The sequence below is a fragment of the Equus quagga genome, chromosome 1 (genome assembly GCF_021613505.1).
Source record: "Equus quagga isolate Etosha38 chromosome 1, UCLA_HA_Equagga_1.0, whole genome shotgun sequence".
Lineage (NCBI taxonomy): Eukaryota > Metazoa > Chordata > Mammalia > Perissodactyla > Equidae > Equus > Equus quagga.
This window is the reverse complement of record NC_060267.1, coordinates 130,186,592-130,202,915: the sequence shown is the minus strand read 5'-3', so window position 1 is coordinate 130,202,915 and position 16,324 is coordinate 130,186,592. Positions and strand designations below refer to the sequence as shown.

At 43.0% G+C, this 16,324-nt stretch overlaps 1 protein-coding gene across 1 annotated transcript in view; it reads right to left on the bottom strand.

Annotated features, from left to right (window-relative positions):
- ARHGEF3 (Rho guanine nucleotide exchange factor 3) overlaps positions 1-16,324 on the bottom strand; it is a 284,344-nt gene that overhangs the window by 181,468 nt on the left and 86,552 nt on the right. Inside the window, exon 3 of the mRNA XM_046674001.1 lies at positions 7,912-7,978. Within this exon, the coding sequence (XP_046529957.1) occupies positions 7,912-7,978 (67 nt within the window). The remainder of the gene's footprint in view (positions 1-7,911; positions 7,979-16,324) is intronic.

The window sequence follows — 16,324 nt, the reverse complement described above, 5'->3', positions numbered from 1 at the left end:
CTGCTACAACAAACATTGTATATATATCTTTAGCTTAGCCCAAGATGAAGCTGTTGCTTGTTTTTAGGGAGCATGCTGCAAAAACCCACGTCAAGTTCTAGAGTCACCATCCCCCCACACTGAGAGCTACAGAGGGAATAGCAGGTTCACCATCCCATCTCACACTGAGTCATGATTTCTCTCCCCACACCCTTTTCAATGAGGTTTAATTGAACCTGCATAAATTAAATGCATATCTGATACAACTCCATGGCCTCTTCCTCAAATCAGAGCTGTGATTTTCAACAAATCCTCATCTGTCCATAAAAAAGTAATCAGTCTCATTCCCCCTTTTTTTCTAAATGGGATGTTAGGTCAAATCAGCCCTGAGAATACAAAAACACATTGTGCATTAGCAGCATCCTGATGGAACGTTTCCTCCTCCACGGACACGTGTTAACCAGGTCAGGGCACTGGTGGTCCCTGTTGCTGCTACATCTAATCCAGCTGGTTTTACTACCAGTGCCATGTAGAAGTCATGCACAAAAAGGCTAGTCCAGGAGTTGTGTTCATTGAGATTTCCAGAGTTGGATGGCAGAAGGAGACAGCCGGCGCAGGAGATGACAAATGTGGAAGGCCCAAAAATCAAGAAAGAGAAAAATTTTCATCATCAGGCTTATATAGGGCAGCCCATTGAAAAATGGGCCCTAAGCAATCAAGTTGTAACGAGCATTTCCTTTTAGAGAATATTTATTTTAATTATTCAAGAGGAACAAGTTTGTAAGACTTATTCATCTTCAATAATAAAAATATTTTAAGTTATCTTAAGTATAAATAAGTGGTTAGTAAGTAGAACGTGTGTGCTAAACATAGACAGGAAAGGGTGGAAGGAGCAAAAGATACCTAATATTCATAAGGCACCTGGTTACTAAATATTTGTTATACACTAAATATGCATGAGACTTATGAAGTAATGAATACACAGGGCCACTAAATATATATGAGCACTTAATATACATGAGGCCTTAATTTGGCTACCCAGTGGAGGCACCCAGTCTGGCTCCATGTGCCCTCTGCCCAACAAACACAAATAAAATAGAAATTAGCTAGCTGTTCATCCAGCTAATTGGCAAACTGCAGATGTTGACCAGGTATACTTGTCCCTGAGTCTTTTTTTTTTTGAGGAAGATTAGCCCTGAGCTAACTGCTGCCAATCCTCCTCTTTTTGCTGAGGAAGACTGGCCCTGAGCTAACATCCATGCCCATCTTCCTCTACTTTATATGTGGGACGCCTACCACAGCATGGCTTGCCAAGCAGTGCCATGTCCGTATCCGGGATCTGAACCGGTGAACCCTGGGCTGCCGAGAAGCAGAACATGTGAACTTAACCGCTGCGCCACCAGGCCAGCCCCTCTGAGTCTTTCTGATAAAGCAAAAGTGTGTTACTGGCCTAGGGCACCTTCAGTCTTTGGGCCTCTTGCTTGAACTTCAACTCTGATCCTTGCAACCATATCATCAGTGGGTAAGGCCAATGCAGTAGAAAGAGAGAAAGGATATATTCGCAGTGTGAACACCAGGATTCAGGTGGGATCCTTTCGTTCCGCCTGCATCCTCTCTGTAGTGTGTTAATTTAATGCGTCTTTTCCCCATTTGCTACTTGCAGTGTGTTTCATTCAATTGGTTTAATCAACAGTGTGATTTCAGCACTTATAAAAGGGGAGGAAGGGGCTGTTTAGAGTCACAATGAGCTAAACCTATTCCAATCCATTAAATGGGCCACACTGACTGTGAAGAGGAAGAAATTGATGGGAGAGAAGAAAACTCAGTGATAGGACCTTTACCAACCCCCATGCAAGGCGCTTCAATTCCCACTCCCAGCCTCTGACACGGGGAGGAAACTGAAGATAAAATCTAACATGGAGGAAAAAAGGAAGACTGAGGAGGAAGATCCAGCTTCAGAGAAGGAATTTTCCAAATAGGTGCATCCCCTTGGTTCTCAACATCACCATCCCCTCCCACGTCTTCAAATAGCAGCAGGGCCTTTGGGAGGTGATAAGATCCCTGCCATGATATTGTTTGTGTAATAAAGGCTAAATTTGATTAAAATGAAAAACAAAAAGTTCCCTGAAAAGTCCTAAATGTGACAAACCACAAAGCAATACTGAGACTGATATTCGGGCCACTTTCTATTTAAAACCCCTGACTAAGCACCAATACTTTGCAATATTTTAGAAATGGCCCTAAGCCATTTCAAAATGTAATTTTCCAGAATCAAGGGAAGGGGAAGACTTTCGTAAACAAGAATTGCTTGTGTCAGCCTAGTGTCTCTCCCCTTCTTCTGGAAACTGCCCCTTCTCCCCCACATGACTGCGGTTACCATAGGAGCTACCACGGTGGGACAGCAGGATACCACTCATGGTCACTGTTGATTGGTCCAGGAGTATCCACCTGACCCAAGATGGGCCAGTCAAAACCTCTCCCTAGTAATTCTGGTTCTGAGAGAGAAAGGCTGTCTCTCTGCAGATGCTGCATTTCCACAGTACTGAGAAATGGAAGAAGGCAGTCTGCAGAGAAAATGCAGCAAATAACAAAGAGGAACTGGGAAGCCTAAAGGGCTCCTGGTGCCTGGTTCCAGGGGCTTCTGAGGCCCCACTGCAATCCGTGGGATACTTCCTAGACTTCTGTAATTTAAAAAACTCTCCTTGCTTAAGCTAATTTGCGTTGATTTTCTGTCACTTGCAACTGAGATTTCTTAATGCAGAAGCCCAAGTCAAAATTATCTATTACCCTGCATAATTCTGGAACAAAAAGGGAATAACTGAACTGATAACTATAAAATAAACAAAGGCATCCATAAATTCTGCCTCAAAAGTGTAGAATTTGCACTATTGGCATAGAAACCACTATATCCCCACAGACCTCCCATGTGACCAAAAAAAGAAACTGCTTTTGAATCTAAAAATGAGCTTCCATGTGCCTGGCATATTTTTGGTGTCAGCAGACCAAAGATGACATGAGCTTTTCCTCCCAGGTGTCAGCACCTACTCGCAGGCTGGCTTCTCTCCCGCCTGAAGGGAAATGAGACAAGAGGACTAAGCGGAAACCGAGGCAGTGAGTTTTTCCTTTGATGGGGCACCTCACGTGGAAAAGACATCTATTAAACACACAAAATGTACAAACCGGGCTGTGAGAGAAGAGAAAGCCATGCCACTTTCTTTCACGGAGTAGGCTTGGAGAGGCCACAATAAACACTGACCTGGCCGGATGCATTTTGAGTATTAGAGACTCTGTCACTCTACTGAGTTGTGAATTTCAGAGAATTTCAGTCTGACCTTCAAGAAATATTCAGCTACACTGAGGGTTTGCCAACATCCTTCCAAACACAGGGCCTGGGAGGCGTCCGTGCAGCGTGGAGCAGGCACAGGACCTACTGTCTGCAGACAAGGCTGTAGTCCTGATTGCTCCACTCTGAGTGGCCCCAGGAGCAGTCACCATTGTTTTCTGTCTGTCTAGGCACCAGACCCCCTTTTGATAACAATATCAAACTCTTCCTTGGAGTAAATGCCCCTTCTCTACCTCACGTGGAGCTCCCAATCACAAAACTCTGTCCACCCAGCAACCTCTGGGGGAGCACGTGACCCAGGCCTGTCCAATCCTCTTGACCACAGTGAGTGGCCAAAGTAGAGCCATGTGACCCAAGCCAGAGCAATCAGAGTCCTATGCTGGAATTTCATATGTGGACCTTGGAAGTAAAAAATTCTTTCCTTCCTCTGGAAATGTGTGGCTGTTTGCAAACATCCTCTCTCCAAAGAAGTCTACATGCAGTAGGTGAAGATAAGAGCAATTCCCCAAGAGTGACAAAGCTGAGAGAGGGAGTATCCTTGGATACCGCTGTACCTGAAGCCTACCCATCTCAGTTTCCCTCAGTCACATGGACCAATCAATTCCCTTTTCCTCTTGAGCTGGTTTTAATTAAGTTTCTATCACTTCTAACCAAGGGGCCTGACTAATACCCTAGACCTTGTTTTCCTCATCTGAAAATTAAAAGGTTGGGGCTACAATGTCCAAAGCCCCTTCCAAAGCCCCAGAGTCTAGAAATTCCTTCCAAAATGGCCTACGTGAGAGTAAAGACCAGGCACTGGAGAAAGAGACAAGACAAGCACAGCCCTGAAGTGTGGTTGACATTTAATTGAAACCTCTGTTCTGGTACCTAAACAATGCCTGGTACACAGTAGGTCTTGCTCAGTATTTCCTAGGTAACTAAAAGGTGATGGCAGGAGTTGTGCTCCTGCGATTTTCACATTTCTAGGGTGAGTTCCCTGCCTGAGTTTGTCTGTCTGTCTCTCTCTCGGCTACCTGGAGGAGCCGTAGCAAATATCTTCACAAGGAAGGGTGGAAATTCTGAACTTAGCACTTTCCCAACCAGATGGGGACCAGATGTACAGTGAGCACCTGACAGAAGAGCTGTCTTGGAGTAAGACAGCCCCAGGGTCTCTCCTCCCTCAAGGTCCCAACTTCTTATTCCCCCTATTCTGTTCTGGTTTTATTCATAATGTTCCCACCATAACTATCCCAACCAGCACCAGCCTTTTGACTTCTCTCTCTGAACGTATCTGCAGCACCCATGAGTCTGGGGAGAGATGTGCACAGTACTCTCCCTTGCCGGAGGGTGGGGAACACCCAGGGCCTCTGTCTCCTTAGACGAACATGGGAACGTGCAGTAATAATGACAACCTGTGAAAGGACTAAACTGTTCAGTAGCTGGAAAGGATGTGTCATCCAAGTGTCACCAGCCCTTCCTGAACCTCTCTCCAGCCAAAAGCTCCAGCCAAAGAGAGGGAAACCACAATGCTACTCCAAATGTTTTGAGGAGTAATGCAGATCTGCAGTGAATGTTTTCAGGGAAGATGAGGAGAGGGTTATATTACAACTCACTCACAAAAACTTTCCTTAAAATTATTTTGAAACACCTCTCTCTTTTCCCAAAATGTCTAATCCTTAAGACACCAACCACCCCCTCTCCTCCGCAGTGCCCTGTCCCTGGGCTCCCCCTCCTTAGCCCTCGTCCATCTTCCTCTTCCTGTCTCATCTGGAGCAATGTGCTTCCTTCTCCTCTTGCCTTTTCCAATCTGTTTCTCACCACCTTTTCTCCCCACCCCCTAAAAAATCCACAAATGCCCAGGACCCGGGTGAACCAACACAGGATCCTTTTCCTTTATAAGCTAAAGAGGAATGGAATTGCAAATGCTTATAACGGTTTTCTCTGACACATATATAAATATGAGAAATTTGCTAGCATGGTGATTCTAAAACCTTCCATTCTCAATAAAGAAAAAAGGCATTCACAAAAACTGTGCCCTGCCTGCAGAGGGCATGCACAGCTAACAGGCCTTGGAGTCATATTTCATTAGAGAAAATGTATCAGATAGATAATGCCTCAAACATCTTCATCCTAGCATTCTGGGTCCTTCTCATTCTTCAGTTCTAGTTACCATGATCATGGTTACTAAGTGTGTCCTGGCTGGGAGTGAGGTGTTTCCACTTGTTTGGGTTCCCTTCCATCCCTACCATGTCATGGAGGATTATGCTCTAAGGTGGAGAGAAATTAGTTTGGCCACAGAGAAATCTGGCAATTGACCAGGCCCCAAACCATCACCCTCTGGTCTATCTTTTTTGTGCGTATGTGACAAGGATTAGCCCTGAGCTAACATTTGTTACCAATCTTCCTCTTTTTGCTTGAAGAAGATTGTCACTGAGCTAACATCTGTGCCAGTCTTCCTCTACTTTGTATGCGGGATGCTACCACAGCATGGCTTGATGAGCAGTGTGTAGGTCTGTGCCCGGGATTCAAACCCATGAACCCCAGCCGCCAAAGCAGAGCATGTGAACTTAACCACTGTACCACCAGGCTGGCCCCACCATGTGGTATATCTTGATGTCAATTTGTCTAACTTTACCAATAAGCTCCGGGGGCCAGAAGAAATCAAAGCAAGGACAAGAGACCAAGATAAACACCACAACTGGCCTAACCACCTAATAGACTCTATTCACTCCAACAATTTTAACTATTTGGGAAAATCTTAGGAGCTGGCTAAGAATTTGGGGCTGATAGGAAGTGGAAGTCAACAATGCATTAGATTCTGTCACCCACTTGGTTGCAATTAGCCAGGGATAGTTTGTTCTCCTGCAATGAATTACTAATTTTAAATGTTACCATTGCAAGGATTAGGCTAACAAGGGGTTAATTAAACCAAATGTGTGTCTAACAGGTTCCTTTTCAGCAGCCAGTTCTATAAACCAGAGTTGTGCTAAAAAATTCACAGAACATTTTTCAAGGGGGAACAGCTGAAGAGGTCTCAGAGCCATAAGCAGGGTAATCAATTGTCCCAGTTTGCTCGAGAGTGAAGAGTTTCCCAAGACATGAGACTTTCAGAGCTAAAACCAGGACAGTCCTAGGCAAACTCAGGTGATTGGTCACCCCAGATGTACCCCAACTCTTGGATAGTGACCACTCTTGAATCAGAAGGAAGGCTAGGGTACACTGAAGGGTGGGCAGAGAGGGAGAGAAAATAAACGCCTTCAAAAAGACCAATTTGCTCACAGGAGGCCCAATTTCTTTATAGTTCAAAACTGACTATAAATGTCAACTGTTCCAAAGTGTGTACAAACTCTTTTGCTAACAAAAGGTTTATGGTCAACAACTTTGGGAAATGCTGCATACTCCACCAATTCTCCTGAATGTAGTCTCCTTGCCCATCAACACATCAAAGGCTCTGAGAGGTCCTGCTGCGGTGGACATATTTACCGTGGTGCTCTCAGTATGTCCTAAGTTTATTTGACCACATAAGCCTTTTCTCACTTAATAGTTATGATCAAGATTGTGGATTTTGTGTCATGGGTGTGAGAGATTTATTTATTCATCCATTCATTCATTGAACAAATTCATGAAGCATGTGTGTGCCTGGCACTGTGCTCAGCCCAGGGATACAGCAGTGAACAAGAGACAGTGACAAGGTCTCTACACACCTGATGCTTAGGGCTTCCAATCTTAAATTTCAGAAAGTGCTAACACTCTTGTCTTAACAATGAGAAGAAAGCGCAGGGGTCCATAGGAGGAGCTTCTAGCTCAGACTCAGGTGGGTGGTCTCAATGGCTGCCCACAGGAGGTGGTGTCAAAGCTTAAACCCAATGACGAAGTGGGTGGGCCATGTGCAGTGGGTAGGAGCGTGGTGCTGGGCAGCGAAGGACAGTGTTCTGGGCAGAAAGAACAACACATGCAAAGGCCTGGTGATGAAACAGAGCTCGAGCATTCTCTACATATGCAAGGGTCTTGTTCCCAAGGTCAGAGCCAGAATTCATTTTAGCACGCAGCAGGTCCTCCATACACTTTGACTATGATGATGATGATGATGTTAAGGAAGAGAACTTTGCATCAAGAGGTTAGATCTGACCCTTCTACACCTCTAAGGGTCTACAGCTTTGTGACAGGGAGAATTTTATGCTTCCCTTTAAAATCTGTTTAAAGCATACGGACTTCTCCTTCTGGAAAACAGAGCTCTCCACGAAGTCATAAATCTACACATTAACAGATTGTACATTTCTGCTTTCTTTTTTCCTTCATTGTGCACTGGTTCCCAAGAAAACAGCCACAATGCCTACCTCATCATCCTTGAGACCTCTAGGCTTCTTCACAAGATGCTTCCAGTAGCCCAAGACCTACAGGGCAAGTGAACACTAGCAGGTGCTTATTGGGCCACTTACATTTTTTAATTAAACCTCAACCACTGCTGCAAATGTGACCTCCCCAAGTAGTAAAGCACAGAAGCTTTCTCAGTGGAGACTTTAACTAGTAAAGCCAACCCTGACAGCATCCTTCCTGGGGCATCCAGAAGAGGACATACGACAGCAGGCATGACCAGGGAAAACACTTACCCCTCTGAAATTCCAGGCCTTAGGAGAGGGAAACATGGGAAAGTTGTTTTGCTGCTGCCGTTTAGGCCTAGAAGAGGAGAAAAGAAAAGACAATGTGTTCGTTATTCATTGGTTAGATCTTCAGAGAAAATCACCGACTTCAGATGTAGCTTTAGCAAAAGGACATGCTTGGAGAAATGGCACAGGCAAATGAGGCAGCTGGAGTTTTCTACAGCTCTGCAATCCTTAGCGGCCAAATTCACTCCAAATTCCTTCCCAGTTCCCCAGGAGGAAAGCTCCAGAGTCCCTTAAAATAGTCAACCCCTCACCGTCAAAAAATAAAATAAAGTCTAAAATTCAACCTGGATACAATCAAAAAGCCAGACTAAACTCCCAATCTTGATCTTTACTTCTCACACATGAACAATTCCCAAATGGACACCATCAGGTGATGTTTACAGCTTCGCTGGGCCTGGAACTCTCCCTTGCCGCACACACGCTGGGGAGCCCCAGCACCTCCAAGCAGACCACACTTGAGCTCCAAACTTTGAAAGGGACGATCAACAGGACATGGTTGGCTACTGCCCAGCAAGACGGAACTGGCTTCCTCACCTATTGATCTCTCCACATGAATCAACTTCCTTACATGATGGAGGCAGCTTCGGTCAAGTCAGCACAAGAGGCAGGTAAACAGGACAGGGGAGGAAAGATGCAATAATGTGGTGGGCGGCTCCAGGCACACCGGGAGCACCCTGTTTCTGTCTGGTAAAGTGAATCCGGTTTTGTAGTTGCCAACACACCTACAAGGACACCTTTTACAATGTTTTTATGGAGTGATCAACCACTTGTCTCAAAATGTTATGCCTGTCAACATGGATATTCAAATTTCACGTTTGCTTAAGTATCACCTCATTGAAAAGCAGTCGTGGGAAAGGTTCATCTTGGACTTTCCCTGAAGTTTTAGTCACTGAGATACCAAAAGGGTGTCGTTGGTGTTTAACGTGATAGTCACACCTTTACTCGGACCTCTGTGCCATAATCAGCGGGAATGCAAGGCAGATGCTTGCAGTGACCGCTGAGCAAGATTTGCAGTATGTCAGGCCTGAGGAAAAGTCTTGACTGGTTCCACCATACAAAAGATAAACAAAGTACAAGGTAACTATTATACTAGCAACAGCTAAAGGGTATTGAGTACTTAAAACAGCATATGCTAATACTTTATATAGTTAATCTCATTGACTCTCACACTGTGAGCTACAGTTCGTTATTGTACCCATTTAATAGATAAGACAACAGAGATCTACGGATATTAAGTGACTTGACTATCATCACACAGGTGAAATCAGGATTCCGATCTCAGTTGCCAGATCTCAAATCCCACGGTGTTTGATTAGCTGTGTGACCCTGAGCACGAGGCTTAATCTCTTGAGCTTTCATATTCCTATTTGTAAAACAGGAGAAATAACACCCAGTACATAGAGTCAAGACGAGAGGAGAACTCTAACTCAGCTCTGTCACGCTAAGTACTCAACAAATATCAGCATGGCACCCCCCCCACCTGCTGGCCAAGTCCTGGCTCCAAGAACAGCCTTCCACCAGGGACACAGGCCTGACACAGAAGAGCCAGGACAACTCACCAAGCAGATGGGAACTCCCACCCAATATCTTTATATCCTGCCCCATCCTTCTGCCTTGCCATCCTCCTCACCCACACGTACAACAATAAAGACCCAGGCTAGTCACATCTCAAGACAAACAGAGAACATGTGGGAGGTTATTTAGATTTAATACTCTTCTATTGAGTAACATGTTGGTCTAAGCTCTTCTGAAAAGGCATTTCTCCCATTAAAAAAAAAAACTTAGAATTCAGCAATACTTCTCCCTAGATACCGCTCCCTCCCCTCCGGGGTTATAATTGGGCTTTGCTTTCCTAATAATTTGATGAGCTTCACTGCTTCCAAAGCAACAACATACAACAGAACATTCTAAGTAAATGTGCCCCTGTTTTATATGTTGCAGTCCACAGAAAATGATAGTGCCAGTAATTAACTCTGATTAAGTTACACGACATGCCAGGGACGTGCTGAGTGCCTTGCCTACAAAATCTAAGTCTCACAATAACATAGGTTATTATGTTATACCATAACGTTAATACATGATATACAGATAGTATTATAGTGGTGTTATATATTATATTTTATACATAACACATTATAATGGCATTACATAGTTTTAATTAAATAATACAGTAATATATTATAATTTGTATCAATATATTTTCATATAATAGTATGGTATAATGAGCATATGATCATTACCCCATTTTACAGATGAAATAAACTGAGGCTCACAGAGGTTAAACCACATGCCAGAAGTCACACAGCTGGTAGGTGGCCAAGTTGGGATTCGTACCAAGGTGTGTCTGACTCCAGCTTTACAGATGCAGCCCCTCCCAAACAGAGAGAAGCCCCACCAAATGGGGCAGAGGATGCTTTTGGAAGAATCCAGCCTGGAGGCTCCTTGTGGGAGGGCACCAGTCTAGAAGGGCCTTCCACTATGAGGCCTCATAGGCAAAGAAAAGGCATCAGAGCAAGTCTGTCAATCCAGGGCACTCTTAGGCTACTCGGAGGCACCCCTGTTGGCTGGGGAACTGCCAGGAAACCTCCCAGGAGATGGGCTGTCCCTAATGGTTAATTCCCCCCACGCTTGGATTCCTCCACTAGCCAGGCTTCCAGATCATTCACATTAGCTGGAGTCCCTTTTAACGATCTAATCTGGCATCGTAAGAATCTCCTGATAGTTTCTTCCTCCTCCTCAGCCAAACACTACTGCCCAGGTGGCGGGAAAGGACAGCTTCAGGGAACAAAATCCCCGCTCCTGAGAAGGCTCCTGTGTGAAGGCCATGGGGGACGCCGGCAGCATAAAGAACACCACTGCGGAAGCCTGTCAAGGCCAGGTCCTCACCACGGGAGGGCCAGTCGGTCCTGGGCATATTTCTTCTGTTTTAGAATCAACTTCTTTGCACTGCCAGCAAAAGTCCAAGCCGGAAAATGGCACTTGGTGCTATGGGTTGCTCAGACACAAAGTTAAAGCAGTTGCCTCTCTTAACAGAGCAGGGAGTTATCTGTAGTTTGTCCAGTCCTCAGGACCCTAACGTGAGCCAGGCGCTCGCACAGTGTGTGCACCCGTGTTTAGGAAGCACAGCCCATCCCACAGATGTCAGGAGGACAAAGCTGACGGGAATCATCCACCTTTGGGGGGGGCTGATGGGAAGTCAGAGAGAAACTGCTGAGACAGGAGGAAGAGATTCTCGCCTGGAAGGAGGTTACAACCCTACAAAAGGTTGGAAAGAAAAGTGATAAACTCTCCATTCTTGGGAAATTTTATAGTAGAAATGGAGAAACGCCCACAGTGGAAGTGAAAAGTCACTTAGGGAAGGATCTCAAATTCACGTGTGTGTCACTGGAACCAAACAGAATGAGCTCAATAGCAATAGGTCTTAGGGTTAGCAACGAATGTTTATACTAGCAGCAGCTAGTATTTTACACCACATGAAAACAAATGTGAGTCTTTCCCAACACCTTGAGAAGAAGATTAGCGATCATTTCCAGAACAGCTCCAAAGAGTGTGGGTTTCAGAAGCAAACACTGAGACTGCTTCTGCTGCCCGTGCACCGTGTGGGGCTAAGAGCCTGGTCTTCAAGGTAGAACAGACTTGGGGCTCCAAGAGTGGCTCCCTCTCTTTGTTGCTGGGGAACTTCAACCAGGCTACCTACTCCCTGCTCCCTCTGAGCCTCCATTTTCTCAGTAAAATGTAAAGTGCGGATAATAACCTCTTTTCACAAAATTGAAGCATGAAATTAATGTACTATATAATATGTTTAGCAGAGAGTCTGGCACCTAGTAGGTGCTCAAATTAGCTATTATTGTTACTGAGAAAACTCCTTTTTTAACCTGGTATGGGGGAATGTTACTTATCATTATCATTCATAAAGGCTCATGTTGGAGAGCCAATGAAATTTACATTAATTCTTACAGATTGGAAAAGATGTAAGTAAAATAAAACAAGGGCTTCAATGTGCCATGAATATTTGTGTTAGGTGACAATAACATGGCCACAAATATGAACACAATGTAACCATGAAAAGAGAACCCCCCCCGCCCAATATAATTTCCTGCCCCCACCTTTTTTCTTTTCCCAAAGACTATCACCTTTGCCAGTATGTTGTATATGTTTTAAATATTTTAATATCTTAATTCTCAAGCTAGAGCATCTCGCTAATAAAACTCTCCTTTTGTTTCTTTTGTTTTACCTCTCTATCCATGAAGACAATTCTAGCATTACTAGGAAAACCAAACAGCTACACTTTATAAGAGAAATTGGTGCTGGATGTGGTACCACCTGTGCCAGGTATTTTTATTCTGGTGGTGGTTTCTGTCACCTAAACGTCTTCTTGGTTCTGTTTTTGGGACATAATCGAGGATAGACTGACAGGTGTTTAGCCAAGTGAAGACCCAATTCTTTGCAGAGAAGCTCACTGTGAGAGGTAGTTTGCAGAATGGAAAGCTCATCACTTTGGCTTGTCTCTTAAACAAAAGCACAAAGAAACCACCCAGGAAGATGCTTCTGTAACTCATCAAGCTGCACTCAGCTTCGTCCTACTCATGCCATGGCTGCCACGCCAACTCTTTATTTCCTGATAAATTATGGGAAAAAAGAATCACAGACCCTCAGAAATGGTCAACCTCAGGAATGAATCTTCTTTGCAACAGTCCTGTTGAGAATGCAACCTGAAAGAGAGCCCTCATCCCTTAGAGAACGGGTCTGTACTCTGTTCATGGGGGCTCACTTATTAATTTACTCACCAATACTTATGGAGCACCCGCTATAGACCAGGCCCAGTGCCAGGCAGTAGAGACACAAATACAAGTGAACAAACAGATCCAGTTCCTGCTTTCATGAAGCTTACAGAAGGACAACAAGATGAAAAAAAGAAAGCTTACAACGTGACAAATAGTATTAAAAAAAAAAGCAGTGGTAGTGGGGAGTGCCAAAGGGGCCCAATCAAGGTTGAGGAGCCAGAAAGGCCTCCCAGAGGACATGAGGCCTCCCTGTGACGTGCCAGAGATGAAGGACTCAACCAGGTGATGAGAGAAACGAACTGTAGGCCAGGCCACAGGAACAGCATGCTAAAAGTGCAGAGGGTAAAAAGCTGATCTTTGAAAAGATTAACAAAATAGACACAACTGAACAAGTTAAAAAAAGGGTGAGGAGAATACTAGTAAGTACTGTTATGGAGAAGGCACATAGCTAGATACAACATCAGTTCAAATGACAAAAGAACGCTAACAACAACTTTATGCCATTAAATTCGAAAACTTAAACAAAGTGCTGAAATTCTTTTCATATAACTTATCAAAACTGTCTCAAGGAGAAAGAGAAAGCCTGGAACGCTCTATGACTAATAAAGAAATGAAAGAAAGTGCCAGGCCCAGACAGTTTTACTGATGAATTCTACAAACTTCCCAAAAACAGGTCATTCCAATAGTATACAAACTGTTCCACAGAAGATAAAACGAGTCCAGAGTGAAGGAGTAAAGGAGAGCTGGCACATTTGAAAAGCCGGAAGTAAAGTATGACAACTGTCAATAAGGAAACGGACCAAATGAAGTTATATTCATTCTTAACAATGGAAGACTATATAGGACTATATATTAATGAAAAATCTCAAAACAGAAAAAATGAAAATCCAAGCTGTAGGAGATATGCATGATATGATGTGATATACTACTATTTAGGAACACACAAAATACAGCATGCGTCATTTAATGATGGCGATATATTCTGAGATATGTGTAGTTAGGTGATTTCATCATTGTGTGACCATGATAGAGTGTACTTACACAGACCTAGATGGTAGAGTCTACTACACACCTAGGCTCTATGGTACCAACCTTATGGGACCACCGTCAAATATGCAGTCCATTGTTGACCGAAACGTCATGATGCAGTGCGTGACTGTCACACTCTATTGTTTATAGCCACATATATATGTAGTGAAAATGTAAGACTACAGATGAAAAGGCTGTATCAACTGCAGAAGAGTGGTTCCCTCTGGGGATTGAGAGGGGAAAAGGAGTGGGCTGGGGCAGACACAAGGCTTCATCTCCGCCAGTAATGTTTCGTTTATTCACTTATAAAGTCTGAAGCCAATAGGGCAAAATATTGCTGTTTAGTAAAGCTATATAGTGGGTACAGAGATGAATATTATAATAGTCTCTATTTTGCTATATGGGTGAAATATTTTACAATTTAAAACAGTAACAAACAAACGAATAAATTATGGCACAGTCATACAATAAAATACTAAGGCATCCTTTAAAAACAATGAGGTATACTTAAGTCTTTACCAGCAAAGGCCTTAAAATACAGTATGTGAAAGAAGAGGCAGGAGAACATGTGCAGCCGCTTAGGTTTATACACACATACACAAACACACACACACATACAGAATCAGCTACGAGTGTGCAGAGTGAGGGCCCTGGAAGAGCACAGCCCCAACTGTGGACAGTGATTGATTACGCAGCTGAGGTGGGGGATGGGCAGCATAAATGTGGACATTATCTTTTACATTATGTATTTTTAAATCTTTACTATGAAAACATATCGTGCATGTAATGGAAATTATAATAATGTTTATAAAAAGGCCTTGACAGGTGGGGAAGAAGCTAGAGGGGCATGAGATGAGGTTGAACAGGTGGACAGGGTTGAGCCTTAAAGGCCCGGGGTGGGGGTTTGGTCATGGGCGACGGAGCTGCACTGAAGAGTCTCAAGCAGGGAGTAAGATGACAAGATTTGCCTTTACAGAGACCCCTCTGGCTAGAGAAAGGAGAAGCGAGCGGTCCTGAGTGAAGGCAGAGACCAGCTGGGAGACGACTGCAGGTGTCCAGGCACCCTGCAGCCTTTCTCACGGGGCACTTTCAAGATTCTGAAGGCACAGAAGTCATGTCAGTTCAGACTTCTCTCTCCCATCCTCCACCCCTCTGGCAGCTCTTTTTTTAGAATAGCACTGTCCAATAGAAATATCTTGTGAGCCACGCATATAATTTTAAATTTTCTATTAGTCACATTAAAAAAGTAAAAAGAAACAGGTAAGTTTAATTTTAATAATATAGTTTACTTAACCCAATATATCCAGACATTACTATCAGTTCAATGTGTAATCAATAGAAAAAAATATTAGAGATATTTTACATTTTTTCATACTACATTTTCAAAATCCAATGAGCATTTACCCTTGCAGCGCATCTACAACACTAGCCATGTTTCAAGTGCTCAACAGCCACACGTGGCATGTGGCTACCATATTGAACAGCGCAGATATAGAAAAATAATGCACACAGTTTCAAAGAGCCTCAGAGTTTGAAAACTCACTGCTCAACAATAGTGATCAACCAAAATGTATTAACTGAGACCTATATGAAGTGTTAGACATTCTCCAAAATGATTTTAGTAACCATCTGAATTCAGAAACATTCAAAAGAGCAAAATACTTCACAAAGGCTTTAGAGAGGTAGTCTCTGGAAAAAATGACAGAAATTATTTTTGGGTCACAAACATAAAAACAATCTACTTGAATGAAGCAACCAATAAAATTCTTACCCAAATGCAGAATATCCCAAACAAACGCCTACAATCTGTTCCTTAGTAATAAAGAACTACTGTATTCAAACTAATTCCAAAATTAACATAAAAGAAGAAATTGAAGTGATTTTTTAAGCTCACGATTATATTTGTAATCCCCCTTTTGTGAAATGCTTGTTCAGGTTATTTACTCATTTATATAAAGGGGTGTTCTTCTTTTTCTTATTGATTTATAAGAACTCTTTATCTATTCAGGATACAGCACGTATCAAAGTGTCTAGCACATAGCTGGCACTCTAGTAACCATATTAAAAAAGTATATATTATAACCCATCAACTGATGAATGGATAAACAAAATGTGGTATATGCATACAATGGAATACTACTCAACCATAAAAAAGAATGAGTACTGATACATGCTACAATATGGAACAATCTTGAAAACATTATACAAAGTGAAAGAAACCAGACACAAAAGGGCACATATTGTATGATTCCATTTATAGGAAATACCCAGAATAGGCAAATCCACAGAGACAGAAAGCAGACTAGTGATGATCAGGGGTTGGGAGAAGTGAGGGAATAGGGAGTGACTGCTTAATGGGTACAGTTTCCATTTGGGGTGATGAAAAAGTTCTGGAATTTGACAGTGGTGATGAATGCATAATATTATACATGCACCTAATATCACTGAATTATCAAATACTCTAAAATGGTAAATATTATGTTTTATCACAATTTTTTTTTAAAAAAGTGAAGGTAAAACAAAGATATTTTCAGGCAAATAAA